Genomic DNA, 19,675 nt, shown 5'->3' with positions numbered 1-19,675 from the left:
TCTGCCTTTTCTGCTCGGCCACCTGCATCCAAGGCGTGTACCATTACAGGAGGAAAGCAGAACTCTGTAGGTTTTCCAGCCCTTGGCTGTCGAGTGTTTGGAGGGAGCGGAGAGGAGACGGCAGTTATGAGAGGCTCTGATAACTGTGCCTGGGGAACCCACAGACCGCTTCTCAAAATCTCATTTTAAATGCGTAAGATAAAAAGTGTATTCCGTCGACAGATGGAGGGATAAAGAAGATGTGATACACACACACACACACACACACACACACAATGGAACACTATTCAGTCATAAAAAAGAATGAAATTCTGCCATTTGCAGCAACATGGATGGACCTAGAGATTGTCATACTAAGTGAAGTAAGTCAGACAGAGAAAGACAGATACTGTATGATATCAGTTCTACGTGGAATCTCAAAAATAAAACAAAACTAGTGAATAGAACAAAAAAGAAACAGACCCACAGAAAGAACAAACTAGTGGTTACCAGTGGGGGGGAGGGGCAAGATAGGGGGCAGGGATTAAGAGACATAAACTACCACATATACAATAAATAAGCTGCAAGGATATATTGTACAGCACAGGGAATACAACCAATATTATATAATAAGTATAAGTGGAATATAACCTTTGAAAATCGTGAGTCACTGTTAATATACCTGAAATGTATGTACTATTGTACCTCAACTATACCTCAATGAAAAAAATATACACATCAAACATTTACAGAAAAAAAGACAAGATAGTATTATAAATGAAGCTGATTATTTTGAAACGCAATTTTCAAAATATTAAAAGAATCTTGATATAGTAGTATAGGTAATATGAGTTAAGAGGACTGGGGATAGGTCCAAAAGCTGTCACACTTTGAAGTACTGTACTGAGGAGTACGAGAAATTTTAAGAATATCAGCAAAAACTGTCGTAAGATGTGAAAAAGATCTGTGATTTCCATGGTGATTATATCACAGGTGTTGCTAAAATTGCTCTGGTTTGATGCCTACATTCATAACAGAAGGAAATGCTATCTTTTAGTGTGAAAATAATAAAATCCCCACTTCCTGATTTCCACTGACGTAGTCCTTGGATGAACGTAAGTTAAAACCTCCTAGTTTAAAATGCTGGAGAGGGTGTGGAGAAAAGGGAACCCTGCTACACTGTTGGTGGGAATGTAAGTTAGTGAAGCCACTATGGAGAACGGTATGGAGGTTCCTCAGACAACTAAAAATAGATTTCTCATATATGATCCAGCAATCCCACTCCTGGGTATGTATCCAGACAACTATAATTCAGAAAGACACCTGCACCCCTATGTTCATAGCAGCACTATTCACAATAGCCAAGACACGGAAGCAACCTATGTCCATCACAAATGAATGGATAAAGAAGATGTGGGGGCTTCCCTGGTGGCGCAGTGGTTGGGAGTCCGCCTGCCGCTGCAGGGGACACGGGTTCGTGCCCCGGTCTGGAAGGATACCACATGCCGTGGAGCGGCTGGGCCCGTGAGCCATGGCCGCTGAGCCTGCGCGTCCGGAGCCTGTGCTCCGCAACGGGAGAGGCCACAACAGTGAGAGGCCCGCGTACCGAAAAAAAAAAAAAAAAAAAAAGCAAATATTAACGCGCATGCGGACACTTAATTTACTACTGATTGCCCAGTTCTCCGAGCATAAAAAAACCCTTAAAAGTAACTATGAAAAATCTGGGCTCTGGAAGTCCCCCCTCCCCTGACTTTGTAATAAATCATTCACAGGAATTCCATTTCTGGGCTTAACTAAAACCCCACCATCCTACCATCTCAGAATCAACAGCAGCACAGTGCTAGTCTGACATCCAGGTAGAGAAATGATACAATTGTAGGTTGTTGTTTTACGTGTGGACACATGAAAAGTGAAGAGACAGTTTAAAACCATCATATTATGAAATAAATGCACATAATGACTCCACGTTAAAATGTATATTATCTGAAACACATGATGAAGTATAGAGAGGTATACTCAAACTTTGCTTTCAATTAATAAAAAGCATGATTTTATAAAAATGAACTTGCTTTCCTCTTTAGAAATTGTTTAATGGTTGAGGACAACTGAATATTCCAAATTCAAGACCACGTTTTGAATGTCAGAAGAGCTGAATGTCAGAAGCCCACTGTTTTTCTAAACCTTTTTTTTTTAACATCTTCATTGGAGTATAATTGTTTTACACTGTTGTGTTAGTTGCTGCTTTATAACAAAGTAAATCAGCTATACATATACATACATCCCCATATCTCCTCCGTCTTGCGTCTCCCTCCCACCCTCTCTATCCCACCCCTCTAGGTGGTCACAAAGCACCAAGCTGATCTCCCTGTGCTATGCAGCTGCTTCCCACTAGCTATCTATTTTACATTTGGTAGTGTATATATGTCCATGCCACTCTCTCGCTTCGTCCCAGCTTACCCTTCCCCCTCCCCGTGTCCTCAATTCCATTCTCTACGTCTTCATCTTTATTCCTGTCCTGCCCCTAGGTTCTTCAGAACTTTTTTTTTTTAGATTCCATATATATGTGTTAGCATACGGTATATGTTTTTCTCTTTCTGACTGACTTCATTCTGTATGATAGTCTCTAGGCCCATCCACTTCACTACAAATAACTCAATTTCGTTTATTTTTATGGCTGAGTAATATTCCATTGTATATACATGCCACATCTTTTTTTTTCAAACTTCTACTCTTTTTATACAGCAGGTTCTTATTAGTTCTCCATTTTATACATATTAATGTATATGTGTCAATCCAGTCTACCAATTCATCACACCACCACCCGCCACTTTCCCGCCTTGGGGTCCATAAGTTTGTTCTCTACATCTGTGTCTCTATTTCTGCCCTGCAAACTGGTTCATCTGTACCGTTTTTCTAGGTTCCACAAATATGCGTTAATATACGGTATTTGTTTTTCTCTTTCTGACTTACTTCACTCTGTATGACAGTCTCTAGATCCATCCACGTGTCTACAAATGACCCAATTCCGTTCCTTTTTATGGCTGAGTAATATTCCATTGTATATTTGTACCACATCTTCTTTATCCATTCATCTGTCGATGGGCATTTAACTTGCTTCCATGACCTGGCTATTGTAAATAGTGCTGCAATGAACATTGGGATGCATGTGTCTTTTTGAATTATGGTTTTCTCAGCATATGTGCCCAGTAGTGGGATTGCTGGGTCATAAGATAATTCTATTTTTACTTACTTAAGGAACCTCCATACTGTTCTACATAGTGGCTGTATCAATTTACATTCCCACCAACAGTGCAAGAGGGTTCCCTTTTCTCCACACCCTCTCCAGCATTTGTTGTTTGTAGATTTTCTGATGATGCCCATTCCAACTGGTGTGAGGTGACACCTCATTGTAGTTTTGATTTGCATTTCTCTAATAATTAGTGATGTTGAGCAGCTTTTCATATGCTTCTTGACCATCTGTATGTCTTCTTTGGAGAAATGTCTGTTTAGGTCTTCTGCCCAGTTTTTGACTGGGTTGTTTTTTTAATATTGAGCTGCATGAGCTGTTTCTATATTTTGGAGATTAATCCTTTGTCCCTTGATTCTTTTGCAAATAGTTTCTCACATTCTGAGGGTTGTCTTTTCGTCTTATTTGTAGTTTCCTTTGCTTTGCAAAAAACTTTTAAGTTTAATTAAGTCCCATTTGTTTATTTTTGTTTTTATTTCCATTCCTCTAGGAGGTGGATCAAAAAAGAACTTGCTGTGATTTATGTCAAAGAGTGTTCTTCCTATGTTTTCCTCTAAGAGTTTTATAGGGTCTGCTCTTACATTTAGGTCTCTAATCCATTTTGAGTTTATTTTTGTGTATGGTGTTAGGGAGTGTTCTAATTTCATTCTTTTACATGTAGCTGTCCAGTTTTCCCAGCACCACTTATTGAATAGACTGTCTTTTCTCCATTGTATATCTTTGCCTCCTTTATCAAAGATAAGGTGACCATATGTGCATGGGTTTATCTCTGGGCTTTCTATCCTGTTCCATTGATCTATATTTGTTTTTGTGCCAGTACCATATTGTCTTGATTACTGTAGCTTTGTAGTATAGTCTGAAGTCAGGGAGTCTCATTCCTCCAGCTCCATTTTTTTCCCTTAAGACTGCTTTGGCTATTAGGAATCTTTCATGTCTCCATACAAATTTTAAGATTTTTTTGTTCTAGTTCTGTAAAAAATGCCATTGTTAATATGATAGGGATTGCACTGAACCTGTAGATTGCTTTGGGTAGTAGAGTCATTTTCACAATGTTGATTCTTCCAATCCAAGAACATGGTATATCTCTCCATTTGTCGGTATCATCTTTAATTTCTTTCATCAGTGTCTCTTACTTTTCTGCATACAGGTCTTTTGTCTACCTAGGTAGGTTTATTCCTAGGTATTTTATTCTTTTCGTTGCAATGGTAAATGGGAGTGTTTCCTTAATTTCTCTTTCAGATTTTTCATTAGTGTATAGGAATGCAAGAGATTTCTGTGCATTAATTTTGTATCCTGCAACTTTACCAGATTCATTGATTAGCTCTAGTAGTTTTCCGGTGGCATCTTTAGGATTCTCTATGTATAGTATCATGTCATCTGCAAACAGTGACAGTTTTACTTCTTCTTTTCCAATTTGTATTCCATTTGTTTCTTTTCCTTCTCTGATTGCCATGGCTAGGACTTCCAGAACTATGTTGAATAACAGTGGTGAGAGTGGACATCCTTGTCTTGTTCCTGATCTTAGAGGAAATGCTTTCAGTTTTTCACCATTGAGTGTGATGCTTGCTGTGGGTTTGTCGTATATGGCCTTTATTATGTTGAGGTAGGTTCCCTCTATGCCCACTTTCTGGAGAGTTTTTATCATAAATGGGTGTCGAATTTTGCAAAAGCTTTTTCTGCGTCTATTGAGATGATCATATGGTTTTTAGTCTTCAATTTGTTAATATGGTATACCACATTGATTGATCTGTGTATATTGAAGAATCCTTGCATCCTTGGGATAAATCCCACTTGATCATGGTGTATGATCCTTTTAATGTGCTGTTGGATTCTGTTTGCTAGTATTTTGTTGAGGATTTTTGCATCTATATTCATGAGTGATATTGGTCTGTAATTTTCTTTTTTTGTAGTATCTTTGTCTGGTTTTGGTATCAGGGTGATGGTGGCCTCGTAGAATGAGTTTGAGAGTGTTCCTCCCTCTGCTATATTTTGGAAGAGTTTGGGAAGGATAGGTGTTAGCTCTTCTCTAAATGTTTGACAGAATTCGCCTATGAAGCCATCTGGTCCTGGACTTTTGTTTGTTGGAAGATTTTTAATCACAGTTTCCATTTCATTACTTGTGATTGGTCTGTTTATATATTTATATTTCTTCCTGGTTCAGTCTTGGAAGGTTATACCTTTCTAAGAGTTTGTGCATTTCTTCCAGGTTGTCCATTTTATTGCCATAGAGTTGCTTGTAGTAGTCTCTTAGGATGCTTTGTATTTCTGCAGTGTCCATTGTAACTTCTCCTTTTTCATTTCTAATTTTATTGATTTAAGTCCTCTCCCTCTTTTTTTTGATGAGTCTGGCTAAAGGTTTCTCAATTTTACTTTTCTTCTCAAAGAGCCAGCTTTTAGTTTTATTGATGTTTGCTATTGTTTTCTTTGTTTCTATTTCATTTATCTCTGCTCTGATCTTTGATTTCTTTCCTTATAATAACTTTGGGTTTTGTTTGTTCTTCTTTCTCTAATTGCTTTAAGGTTAGGTTGTTTGAGAATTTTCTTGTTTCTTGAGGTAGGATTGTATTGCTATAAAATTCCCTCTTAGAACTGCTTTTACTGCATCCCATAGGTTTTGGGTCATCGTGTTTTCATCATCATTTGTTTCTAGGTATTTTTTTATTTCCTCTTTGATATCTTCACTGATCTCTTGGTTATTTAGTAGTGTATTGTTTAGCCTCCATGTGTTCGCATTTTTTACAGATTTTTTCCTGTAATTGACATCTAGTCTCATAGCGTTGTGGTTGTAAAAGATACTTGATACGATTTCAATTTTCTTAAATTTACCAAGGCTTGATTTGTGAACCTAAATATGATCTATCCTGGAGAATGTTCCATGAGCACTTGAGAAAAATGTGTATTCTGCTGTTTTTAGATGGAAAGTCCTATAAATATCAATTAAGTCCATCTTGTTTAATGTATCATTTAAAGCTTGTGTTTCCTTATTTATTTTCATTTTGGATGATCTGTCCATTGATGAAACAGGGGTGTTAAAGTCCCCTACTATGATTGTGTTACTGTCGATTTCCCCTTTTATGGCTGTTAGCATTTGCCTTATGTAATGAGGTGCTCCTATGTTGGGTTCATAAATATTTACAATTGTTATATCTTTTTCTTGGATTGATCCCTTGATCATTATGTAGTTCCTTCTTTGTCTCTTGTAATAGTCTTTATTTTAAAGTCATTTTGTCTGATATGAGAATTGCTATTCCAGCTTTCTTTTGATTTCCATTTGCATGGAATATCTTTTTCCATCCCCTCACTTTCAGTCTGTATGTGTCCCTAGGTCTGAAGTGGGTCACTTGTAGATAGCATATATACGGGTCTTGTTTTTGTATCCATTCAGTCAGTCTATGCCTTTTGGTTGGAGCATTTAATCCATTTACATTTAAGGTAATTATTGATATGTATGTTCCTATTACCATTTTCTTATTTGCTTTGCATTTGTTATTGCAGGTTTTTTCCTTCTCTTGTGTATCCTGCCTAGAGAAGTTCCTTTAGCATTTGTTGTAAAGCTGGTTTGGTGGTACTGAATTCTCTTAGCTTTTGCTTGTCTGTAAAGGTTTTAATTTCTCTGTCAAATCTGAATGAGATCCTTGCTGGGTCTAAACCTTTTTGAACATGAGACTTTGTTAACGCTGTTTGACTTCCTTTGTACAGAGAGGGAGAGGAATCAGGAGGAGGGGGAAAGGGACTTCCCTGGTGGTCCGGTGGTTAAGACTCTGAGCTTTCACTGCAGGGGGCGTGGCTTTGATCCCTGGTCGGGGAACTAAGATCCCGCTTGCCGCATGGCATGGCCAAAAAATAAAAGCTATGACTTATGAGATGACTTAAAGTATATGGGAGAATGTGAGTAGGTTATATGCAAATAATACACCATTGTATGTAAGGGATTTGAGCATTCGTGGATTTTGGTATCTGTGAGGGGGAAAGGAGAAGGGGAAGCAGGGCCCAGCTTACTCTCTGTGGAGGACAATGAAGGATGATGTCTGTGTTCCCAGCATCAACGCATTTCAAACCACGGTTGGCAGCACAAATATACAAATCAACAGCCCAGAATGTCTTTAGAATCAAGGAAACTAAGGGCCACTGGAGTAGAGTGCAGAATAGCATCTTCATAATCATGATGGCCTCTGTGTTCTAGCTGAGGAGGTCCCAGGTACCCAGTCGTCCCATGCTGGGCGCCCCTCAACGTTTCCCTCTCCCTCCCCAACCAGAGCTACAGCTAATCTCAGGAGGAATCTAGTCCATCACGTCCCATGGAACAGTCTCCTAACGCTTCCTTGTCTCCAACACATTCTCCATCCTACCACTAAAACACACATCAGATCGCAGCTGGCTGTCACCCCAGAACAAACCCGGGGTCATCAAAACCTCATCCAATGTGCCTTTCCAGCTCCGTCTTCACACGCAATTATTCACCAGCCACACCACACAACTCGCCTTTGCCACACACCACTTGAGGCAATTGGAAATGAGGGAAAGGCTGCTCCCACTACGATACCTTTTTGCCCCTGTCAATCTGGAAATTTTATCCTTCAGCATTCAGTTGAAATATCACCTCCTGCAGGAAAACTTCATCAATTCCCCTGGGCTCTGAGCTCTCTTTCCTGTGCCTCTGTTAAAACCACTGCAATATTTTTATAGCCTTGATTTACTTATCTGGGTGTCACATGACAGCAGCTGCTTACATTCTTTCCAAATTATCCAATACCATTGTGACATCCCCGGAGTCCGCAGCCTGGGAAACTGGCAGTTTAAAAAGCTTCATGAATGGGTCAAGGGATGAATGGGTGACTGGTGAACAAAGGAGCAAATAAGTGAGCAGTTCTGGGTGGCAAGGAAGCTGTCCTCACCCTACATTTATATGTGATTTTATAAAAATGAACTTAAGTTATCACTGGAGGATAACTAAATATCTCAAAACCTATGACAATATCTCAGATCAGGAAGTCAACCATCCCGTTCCTCTCTCTTTCATAACCGATTCGAATTCCATGTACCCTGGAAACAAGCCGACTTCAATTTTCTTTCCCCCATTGTCAACAATCCTGTTTTAAAGTCTCCTATTTGGGACTTCCCTGGTGGCACAGTGGTTAACAATCCGCCTGCCAATGTAGCAGACACAGATTCGAGCCCTGGTCCAGGAAGATCGCACATGCCGCGGAACAACTAAGCCCGTGCACCACAATTACCGAGCCTGCGCTCTAGAGCCCGCGAGCCACAACTACTGAGCCCACGCGCCACAACTACTAAAGCCCACACGCCTAGAGCCTGTGCTCCGCAATGAGAAGCCACCACAATGAGAAGCCCACGCACCGCAACGAAGAGTAGCCCCCGCTCGCCGCAACTAGAGAAAGTCCACGTGCAGCAACGAAGACCCAATGCAGCCAAAAATAAATAAATAAGATAAAAATAAAATAAAGTCTCCTATTTGGTACCAGACACATGAGGGGCAAGGTAATGCATCTTTTCTAACCAACAAGTTTTCTCTGCTGGCGACAGAGTGTAAAAGGAAAGATTTAGGCCTTTTCAAACGTCTCTCTTCCATATTTTAGGCTCAGTGGGAAGCATCGCTACATTGGGAGGAGAAAAGGGCCCGGGACGCAATGACAGGAGGCAGTGGATGACGAGGGCGTGGTGACGGGAGGGCGGGAAAAGCACTCCAGAGGGAAGTCAGAGGAGGGAGGGCTTCGTGGGGACCTGCTGTTCCTTTCGGCAACACTCACTGACGTCAGATACACTCTGTCACCCCCTCCTTTACACTTGAAAGTGTCCAGCCCATGAACCTGAGGAGTCAAGTAAACCCTGAGCCTGATTAGATCTGCTGTTCCCCAGGAGCGCTCTGGGTAGAGCTCCTGGGGCTGTGGGAACAGGGACCACCCCGGAGGGAAGGAAGACCACGAGGCGGCACCAAGGTGTTCCGTGAGAATCGAACACGCGATGCTGCAAAAGATCTCGAGGATGTTTAGTTCAAAACCTGCAGTAAAAGAATTACAGATGGGGCTTCCCTGGTGGCGCAGTGGTTGAGAGTCCGCCTGCCGATGCAGGGGACACGGGTTCGTGCCCCGGTCCGGGAAGATACCCCCACATGCCGCGGAGCGGCTGGGCCCGTGAGCCATGGCCGCTGAGCCTGTGTGTCCGGAGCCTGTGCTCCGCAGTGGGAGAGGCCACAGCAGTGAGAGGCCCGCGTACTGCGGAAAAAAAAAAAAAAAGGCCTGGCTCCAGCCCCTGTGGGGCTTGGGAGGGGCCTGTAATCTCTCCAGGCCTCAGTTTATCCATTGTTTAAAAACAAAAACCCAAATCCAAAAATGTTGACCTCCTTGACAGGGTGGCTGAGCAGAATCTTTATTCACTGAAAAACCATCCGCTAAACATGAGTGGTTGCTGCTGATACTTTCAGTTGTAAGAGCCAATGACATCGTTAAAGTTCCAAAAGGAGGCAGTAAAACTCCCGCCCCAGCAGAGGGTGTAGCAATTTCTGATCAACGTATTTTAGACCCAATTCTTTATTCCACCATTTACTTCTTGCTTGGAAGGTGTTAATTTCATCCCTGGGGAACTGCTGTTTGTACTCTATAGAGATTCGTATCCCGTTAATAGAGTCCAAAGAGAAAACCAGGACTACAAGTCATGTTTAACTCTTTCAGGGGTTAATGCCTCTCTTTCCTAAACCAAGAGTCAGCGGGGGTAGATGTGGAAGAGAAATGCCCAAACCTAACATACAGGATATCAGTACCTAGAGGAGCCTCGGCCTGGACAGCAGGTCGCAAGCTTCAGTGCCTGAGATATTTCCCTGGGTATAGTGTTAAAGGTCCAGATTACTGCTTCTGATTCAGTAGCCCCAGGTGGGGCTCAGGACCTGTGCCTTTACCCTGCAACCTGGGTGGTCCGATTCCAAACTGTGAGAAACTCGGGCTACAAGATGGGAAGTAATTTGCAGAATTTAACTGGTTTGTACTGAAGGGTCTGACCAAAGGCGGCAATTTTAACCAACAATGAATATGATAAAAGCTAATATTTATGCTTTATTGTTAATATTAATGATTACTAATATAGCCAATAGTATAACTTTAATTATAACATATAACATGTAATGTAGTAATATTCTAATTTTAATTATAAAATTAATATAATTTTTATAATATTGTTTAATAATATATATAATATTATATGTAATATAATAATATAGTTTGTAATATGACAAGATAAATTATAAGATTAATAATAATGATATTAAGCTTAATAATATTCTACTATGTTCCAGGCACTGTGGTATGTATCTTATATGCATTATTTCATTTACTCCTGATAGCTATTATGACCTCCATTTTTAAAGAAATGAGGCTTAAATAAGTCAAGTATTTTTCTTAAGGACGTACAGCTGGTTAGCAGCAAAGCCAGGACTTGAACTTGGGCAGCGCTCCTACAAAGCCCGACTATTCTACACCGGAGAGCCTCCCCACCACTCGGAAATGCTGGCATCGCTGGCTGGCAACCAATCCTGAGGCTCCCCCGCCCCCATTCCTGAACCGGGGGCGACCCCCTGAAGTCCTCCCCTCAGCTTCACTGTGCTCCTCCTGAGTGACTGGAGCATTCTCATCGTCCTTGTGTCCTCACACTGTCCCTGGTGGGAGAAACGGAGGTAGCGTTCGGTTTACACAGGGACGTGTGACAAGCTCTGCTGATGTGCTCCTGTCAACTCATGCCTACGGCCTTCCTTCTGACGGTCGTGGCAGACACATCAAAGTGAACGTGTGTCACCGGGCCAGCGGGAAAGTAATTCCCAACCTCGGACACTCTTTCTTCTTGATTATCATAGGGAAGCTTAAGATGAGAAAAACAGAACAGGAGAAAAACATATGTACTGCCATCGGTTTCTTAATCAACAGGCTCAAATTTCCCGCAAAGAATACTGACACTACTTTTCTACATTTCATAACTTCATTAAGCCTTTGTTACCCACAAATTAAAACAAGGCACCAAATAAGCAAAAATACTAAAACTTTGACAAATACACTGTGATACTGGTTCATATCATTCCTTTTAAGAATTTCATATACTTTAGAAAGCTTAAAATTCATAGCAAATATGATACAGTATACCATTTATACTTGACTACAAATGGTTATTACAGTAATTTCTATAAAAACTAGGCTCTTGCGCAGGTATATAGGTATACCTACAATTGGTGAATTTTGTCATGCAAATTATACCTCAATAAAGCTCCTAAAAATCTTGGGCAGGTTTTCTAGGGTCACTACATTTACCTCTATGTAGGCAACCTCATCTTTCTGGAATTTCTAGGCTCTGTGAAACAGCTGTGGATTAATTCTAACCTCCAGCAGAACTGTTTAAATCTCCCAAGTACCTATTTAAGTAACCTGGAGAGTAATGTCTAAGTAATCTGCAAAGAGTCAAAATTATGCAATATTTCCGTGTCTCTGATTAAATTACAGAAAAAACAGTACCTCGGAACCACCATTACGTATGAAGTACCCTTGTGAGCATCGTAAAGCTCCGGAGTTCCTAATCCACGCTGAAAACAGGCCTGATTTAGCGCCTCCTGACCTGCTGGAGTGATGATTCCAGTACCAGAAGCTAGACAGAGGCTTTATTTTAGTGACAGTGTACCTGGTGATGCCACAGAAATACCCTCCGTTTTCAGAGGCAGTAGCAAAACGTTGGCAGTGGTCCAGGGGCAGGGGCCGCCGGAGCACAGGAAGCCCCCAGGCGCCCAGGCCGGACAGCCCCAGGGGGGATGGTGACCTTGGCGGGTCGAAGCCCCACGCAGGAATAACACTGCATCCCGCAGAACTAAAGTCTCCAGTCCAGCGCTCAAATCGTCTCAACTGCATAAGGCTGCATACCGCGGGGGCTTGCGACGATTTTGAGGGCACACGTTCCTGAGGAAGAAAGCTACAAGACCCTCAAACATTTGAGTGCTGGAGCCAACTGGAAGGGTCCCCTTGAGCTGCCATCGTGTTAGCACAAGGGCTGGGTGAGGACCTAAGTTCAGCGCTGGTCCAGTGTCTTTGGGGCTTGATTCTGGGTCCCAACACAACAGTATCCTCTCCGTCGGCCGTCACCTTTGACTTCTCTTTCCGCCCAAACACTCCAATGCTAATTAAAAACATAACTGCAAAATCACTTTGGAATCAGCCCCTGCCCCATTTCCATGGCCTTAGTTCAGCGCTCATCACCGCTGGACTAGACTATCGAGGGACTCTGTCTGTCCCCAGGGCCGTCCCATCCCCAGCCTCTCTGTGTAGCCAGCCGCACTCTGTGGTCCCTGCCTCACACTCCTCTGGCTTTCCACAGCCTGCAAGGTCAAGTCCACACCCTGCGGGGCCCAGAGAGGTCCTTCCTAATCGTGCTGATGGGCCTCTCCAATCTCATCGCTCCCGCTCACCCAGCCACCCTGTCCAGCAATGAGCACAGCAGACTCCCTTCCTGTGGACACGCTACAGCAAAGCTGGGAGCTAAGGACTCCACGTGCATCGCCCTCTTAACCTTCCCGAAGACCCTGGGCAGCCTCTAGGCAGCCGGCAGCCACTCTTGCCACTTTACAGCGGAGGAAAGGAAGCTCAGGTCGCTCCCCTGGCTGAGTCCCGCCCCGTGTCCCACACCTCCCCCTCCCCACACTTCCACCTGGACTGGAAGGCCCTGCGGCTCTCCCTCCATTGCCACCTGGTGCATCCCCATCCTGATCTCCTTCAAGACCCCACTCCGGCGTTTCCCCCTGCATCGTGCCCTCTTCACCCGGAGCTAAGAATCCTGTCTGTGTTGCTCCAAGGCGCCTAGTACATTCCTCCTGACACGTTAGTTATCACAATTACCCTTATATATCCCAATCTACCACTTGGACTTCGAGCCTATGAGAATAAGAGCCATTTGCTATTTTTTTTTTTTTTTTTGCGGTACCCGGGCCTCTCACTGCTGTGGCCTCTCCCGTTGCGGAGCACAGGCTCTGGACGCGCAGGCTCAGCGGCCGTGGCTCACGGGCCCAGCCGCTCCGTGGCATGTGGGATCTTCCCGGACCGGGGCACGAACCCGTGTCCCCTGCACCGGCAGGCGGACTCTCAACCACTGCGCCACCAGGGAAGCCCCATTTGCTTTTTAACTCTTTCTTTTCCGTGTCTGGCACACCCAGGTAGGTAATACATGAATGACAAGGTACGCTTTGTTTATTATGTGTTGTTTCACTCACTCTGTCCTTCCTCACATACTGGATTCCCTCCCCCATGTTTCAGAGCCTTGTCACCTCCAAGATCTCTGTGGCAATAAGTTCCTGACAGTTTTCCCTCCGGTCACCTTGCTAGTTTTCTTCTTTACTGATGGTGAATTAACTTCTCCAACACACAGTTTTGAGCCTGGCCCTTCTCTATTCAGAAACATCTTTGATTCCTCAATGCTTATCAAGTAACGTACAGACTATCTGGAATCCAAGAGTCCATGATCTGAACCTAACAATTTCATCTTAACTGGGATGGTTCTGCAACATCAGATCAAACTGTTACATCCTGTTCTCTCAAACCACATAAAATCGCTGTACATCTGACCACTGAAATGCCCCACCTTCCCCTCCATAACTACCTGCAGAAATCTCACCTTCTTCAAGTCAGATGTGATCACCCCTATTAAGCTTTCCTTGATTTGGGACGTGGGTAAGAACCACAACTCCTGTGAAATCCCGCAGCATTATGGCTTTACCTCTTTTGAGGAATTTAATCCATTCTTCATATTCTACTATGACTTAGATACATCTTGCGTAATCAGTAATCTTCCTCAACATCACCCACTATTCCTTAGAGCTACACCTGAGTGTCTTACACCTGGGAGGTACTCCACAATTAGATGAGACGTGTTACTGAATAAACATGTAAATCTCACAATCCTCCAGAAGCCTGCAACAGGGTGAGTGTTAACAACCAGTTTTGGAAAAAACTGCCCTTAACTGGCCACTGTCTGAAGCAGTCAGGTCAATCGAGGATGGAAAGATCATCAAATGGATAGTGACCAGCAGACAACGTCAGCCAGTGTGGACCGTCAGCCACGGTTTCCTTGGTTCTTACAAACCTCCAAGGCACAGAAAGCTCTCGCACATTCCACCTCTGAGAGGTTCAAGGGCTTTTGCCTAACGTGTGGCATCTTTTGGAAGGCAGAGCTGGGACCCCAACCAAACTAGAAACATTTACCCAAAGAAGACTTAAGCTCCCTGTAAAGGAGTTCAATGGATTCTCATCACTTAAAAGAGCTTCATCTACGGTACATGTCAGCACCACCAGGAACTACGGCCTGTGTCTGTACCTTTACAGGGCAACAGGTATAAAACGCTCAGCTGCATTTCACAACCAAGTAACAATTTCAGTCTCGTTCCCCAGATCATCGCTGTTACAACAAAGTTTACCACTAGGTGGCAGGAGTACAACGCCAAGGAGGCTATTTTTGGACATTCTTGTTAAACTGTGCAGTTTTTCAAAGATTTTGTCCCTTTTAGAGTAGTATGTTACAAATAAATGATTCTAAATTTAAAAAATTATTCTCCTTATTGAAAATTTCATGATGCATATGCATCTTAAATAACATCATAATATACACAGGTTTCAACTTTTTAAAATTCAACCATAACCACAGCCCAAAATAGCTTTAAACATATAGGTGGAACCATACTCTGAATAAATTAAAAAATAACAGTGTACATTAAAATATAGTAAAGACTGCTATTTAGTTTTATGGGAGGCTATATAAGACCGATAAATACTGCTTCTAACCCATGAAGGTTGGAACTGTTGCATTTCGCAAGGTGCTTTTTGTTTTGTTTTGTTTGCACTTTGTTTCTAAATGTCAAAATAGAAGAGGACGTTTCAGATTATATTTTGCAAGTACTTCTCTGCAAGTAACACTAAATATTACCAATATATACAATGCAAACTGGGCAAAATCATCACTATATTTTCTCTTTCTGACATTTACTCTAAAAGCACAAGAGGAAGCTTGTTGTGCTACATGAGAATTTTGCGGAAATGAATGCAACCTAAAACTGTAATGAATATCTTCAAGAAAATCCGTAGAATTATCAACATGCATGCACTCCTAATAACTTGTGTCCTTCTGCTTTCTCTCTTTGGTGATCCCTGGTGGGTAGAAACTAAATGATATAAACTAAGAACAGCAAATATGCATATAAAAGTATATAATGGTCAAAAATTACCCTGGGAAGTAACTAAGTTAGAAACTTAACTCTTGAATATGTTTAGTTAATACGTGCTCAGGAATAAAATATTTTAATGATTTTTTTTTTTCTGATTTTGTTAAGCAGAAAATAAAATCTCCACCTTTAGCATAAAGAACCCTCTAGAACTAGGCAAATCCCTCTTTTGAAGGAGGAGGGGTGTGTCCTGAACCATCAGTATGGCAGGACGGGGTGCTTGGAGTAAGGAATTACACTTCATCTCATCATCCAGGGAGAGGTGAAGCTCAGACCGGCTCGGGCCTCGATCAGTAACACAAACCAGAGCAGAGTCGGGAGTCCTTCCCACGGCTGACACCTAGTCCCGTGTCCTTACAACTGTTCCATGGACTTCTTTGGAAATATGCAAATGAGCAAGTGGTCATCAACATACAAGACCTCTGGAAGACAGACTGGCCGCCCCAGGTCTCCATGCAAACCCAGATCCAGAAAAGGTGAGGCAGCCTCCCTTCTCTGGCTACCCAGGGACCCATGGGGCAGATTTAGATCTCCTCTAAGTGATGTGTGGTAGGCTCTACCTTCTAAGACTCCCTGTAAAGCAAAGGTTAAAAACAGTCCAGAGGCTGCCTTGGCTTCCGAGTTTGCTGTATCGTTACTCATCTGCAGGCAGCGAGGCAAAACTGAGGTCCCATCCGGGGATCGATGGGAAGGAAGCACCAGTTTATACCTGTGATACAGTCTAGGAACTTAACGGAGACAACAATTTGCAATATGGACACATGCATGCATCTATCTCCTCGGCTCTCAGCTCTGTAAGGGAACATTACTGAATGCATTTATAAAGTGAAAATTACACAGTAAGGTTACCCGGATTCTTGACAGGATATGAAAAGACCATTGCTCTTGGAGCCTTGACAGTTATTAGTGAATTCAATTCATGAGATGCTTATGTTCTACTCTAAAAATAAGTACATGCTACTTTAGATAAATAGGCTATTTTTAAATTAAAGTATGTAGTTACCAGTAAAAAATAAATAAGTACAATAACCATCATAAAAATTCCTTTGAACCATCAACACTCAGGCGTTGACAGGTATCAAACTGCACGTTTCTAATTCAACTCCCGGGAAATAAAGCAGTGGCGGGTCACCAACGATGTCCCGCTCGGCCCTTACCTCGTCCGTCTTTTCTTCTGGACAGTTCGTCCCCCCGAGGCTCTGCTGCGGGTGGCTGCCGGCGCCGGTGTTCTCACTGCCCAGGTCACAGGCGGTTTGCAACGCATCCTGGAAGGACCCGGGGCCTTGCTCCCTCTGGACGGGCCCCTCTGCCCTTTCCTCGCTGTCCACTGAACTCAGGGACAGCGCGCTGACGCTGTTGGGACACTTGGCAGGTGCTGCGTCGGGGCTCCGAGGGCTGGGGGGCTTGGGCGTGGTGGGCCTCGGAGGACCGAGAGGAGGCTCGGGCTCCACGGGAGACCGGTCGCCAGGGCCCGGTTCCTTGGAGCCTCTGTCCGACACCTCCCGGGCCGGGGGCCTGGAGGAAGAGCCGGGGGCGCGAGGAACGGCACCTCCAGCAGCCGCGTCACTGGCCGAGCCCCCAGCACCCGCCAGCCCGGGGTCCTGGGGCTCCTCGCCCCTTCGCCCGCGCTCGGGGCCGGCGACCGCGCGGCGGGAGTAGTCGTCGTGCAACAGGCTGTGCGGCCGCGGCCCGGGCGGGGCGCCCCCGGGGTCCTCCGGCCGGCCGGCCGCGCCGTCACCCACGAGCCGCAGCACCCGGGCCAGGTCCGGGGCCCGCAGCGGGCTCCTGCAGCGCCTGGGCCTCACGGGGGCCCCGCCGGAGCTGTCGGAGTCCGCGGACGAGCCGCTCAGCGTCCTCCGCGGGGCCCCGCTCTCGGGCGCGCGCCGCAGCTCGGCCAGGTGCGAGGCCGACTTCCTCCGGAAGGAGCTCTTCTTGAGGAAGGTCAGGCTGTCCGTACTCTTGCTCCGCCTGCAGACGCCGTTCCTCTCGGGCTCCCGCGCCGGGGCCTCGCGCGCCGCGGGCTCCGGGGCGGGCGGCTCCGGGTCCAGGAGGCGAATGCGCCCCAGGCCGTAGGCGCGGCGGATGCTGCGGGACCGGGGAGCGCCGCGTGCGAAGCCGTCGTCGGGGTCCTCGGGGTCCGAGCCGTCGGACGCGAAGCCCGGCCCCGGGGGGCACCTGCCCGCGGGGGCTCCGGCCGCCACGCCGTTGGGGACCGCCTTGCCCAGGTCGCGTTCCTCGGCCCCCTCTTTGGCGGCGTCCCATCCCTCCCGATTCTGAATTCCCTGGAGGACCGAGGTCTTCAGTTTTTTGAAAGACCCCATTTTCCGGAAAGAGGCCAGGGCGTTCCACGTGGAGGAGCTGCCCACGAGGCCGGCGGGCCGGGGCCGCTCGGGGTCGGCGCGCGTCCTGTTCGCGCCGGCGGAGAAGAGGCGCAGGAGGCGGGCCGGGCTAAGCCGCGCCTCCCGTCGACACGCCGGGTAGGTCACCATGCCGGGGTCTTTGGGATCAGAGATGGGACCGGGGACCGCAGCTCCGCGCCCGTGGCCGTTCTGGGCCGTGGTCATGGTCTGGGGTGCGGGAGCCCGCGGGCACAGGGCAGCGCGGTTCAGACCCACGCGCGCCTCTGTGTCCCCCGGCTCCTCGCGCACGCCTTCCTCCCAGAGGCCGCCGGCCTGGCCTTCCCGCCTGCCGTGCACATCGGGCTCCGCGGTCGTGGTCACCGCCTGCAGCGGAAAACAAAGCAGGGAGTTAGCCGTCTGCCCCCAGAAGAGCCTCCCTCTATCAACGGGGGCTCATCTATTTTGTTTAATAATTGCTAACAGAAAACCAGACCTGCCCCCTGACAGGGCCGATCACATAAAACCTATTTTAAATTAAGTTAAAATGTTACTTTTTTCTCCTAATTCATTTCGCATTAAATGAGAGGGAAGAATGCAAATTATGCATTCCTTAAAAAAAAGATAATTATAGGTTGTGCATTCAATATGATGGTAAACCCTGAAATCCACTGGAACTCGTTACAGGAAACTTTTGAAAAACTTCTAGAATGAAAAAGCCAAGGCATCATTCAAGACTATGTCTTCTCTTTATTCGAAATAGAAGACATCTTCAGTTATCTCACACACACGCGCACACACAAAACCCAACACTATTTCAAAATGTGTCACAGGGAAACGCTGAACTAGGTTAAATTTAATGCGGCTGGTAGGAGGCTGAGTGCTTAGTATACAAGAGGCCTCAGGCAAGGATGCGTTGTGATGGAGACCAAGACACTTTTAGCTGCATATTGTCTACAGATTACCCCAAAACTCTAATGACTGCGCTACAAAGCGCCACAGGGCCACAAGAGCAGGAGGGACCACGCTGAGGTGGCCTCAGGTCAGGCTCTGTGAAGGAAACCGCATTAGAAGGGCCTCTGTCAGAGGACTCTATAACTGGCTGGGGAGTGGAGGTGAGGATAATACTGAAACATTAGAAATTCAGACACAGAAATTCAAATTAAACAAACACCCGCACCGTCTACCTTGCTCCCTCAGACCCAGAAGCCCACTGCACACCTGTGTCTGTGCTCTTCCCCAGGTGCAAATGCTGCTCCCTCGGCTTTTGCCCATCAGCCCTCAAGGGCTGGACTGCTCCCCTGCACTCAATGAACGATTGGGGGGGGGGGGGGGGAGGGAGGGAGGGAGGGAAGAGTCTGATCATAACCCGAAAAGGCCACCATTTATGAAGTGCTTACATGTCAGGCCCCTGTACTAAGTGCTTTCAAAACATCATGACACTGAGTAGTCATGCAAACCTACAAGGTCAACCAAATGATTCCCATTTCATACACAATCAAATGGACGCTTGGGCAGGTTAGGTAATTCATCTGGGGGTCCTGCGGCTCCCCCACCCCAAAGCCTACGCGCTTCTTCACTGCTTCAAACTAATGAACAAAGACAGAGGCAGAGATGGGATTTGAACGCAGGCATGACTCCAAGTTCAGTGCCTTATGACATAACCCGGACTTAAGTCAGATCCCGGAAGCCCTCACGACGGCAGTGAAGGCCGTTATTCCGGAGGCAACATTAAAGGCAGAAGAGAAGGAGCAAGTTGTATAAAGACTTTGAGGTGAGGCCCCAATTTGGCTTATTCCTCTCACATGCAGAAAAAAATCTCATGCAAAGAGGTCTCATCTGCTTCTTCTCTCCAAATTCTCT

At 45.3% G+C, this 19,675-nt stretch overlaps 1 protein-coding gene across 2 annotated transcripts in view; it reads right to left on the bottom strand.

The window, feature by feature from the left end:
• SPATA13 (spermatogenesis associated 13) overlaps nt 1-19,675 on the bottom strand; it is a 256,520-nt gene that overhangs the window by 50,812 nt on the left and 186,033 nt on the right. For both annotated transcript variants that reach the window (XM_027116680.1, XM_027116681.1), the window contains exon 2: nt 16,634-18,199. In XM_027116680.1, coding sequence (XP_026972481.1) covers nt 16,634-18,199 — 1,566 coding nt within the window. The remainder of the gene's footprint in view (nt 1-16,633; nt 18,200-19,675) is intronic.

The sequence above is a fragment of the Aethalodelphis obliquidens genome, unplaced genomic scaffold (genome assembly GCF_003676395.1).
Source record: "Aethalodelphis obliquidens isolate GAN/ISIS:26980383/991018 unplaced genomic scaffold, ASM367639v1 scaffold16, whole genome shotgun sequence".
In the NCBI taxonomy this organism is placed as follows: Eukaryota; Metazoa; Chordata; class Mammalia; order Artiodactyla; family Delphinidae; genus Aethalodelphis; species Aethalodelphis obliquidens.
This window is presented reverse-complemented; position numbering and strand designations above follow the sequence as displayed.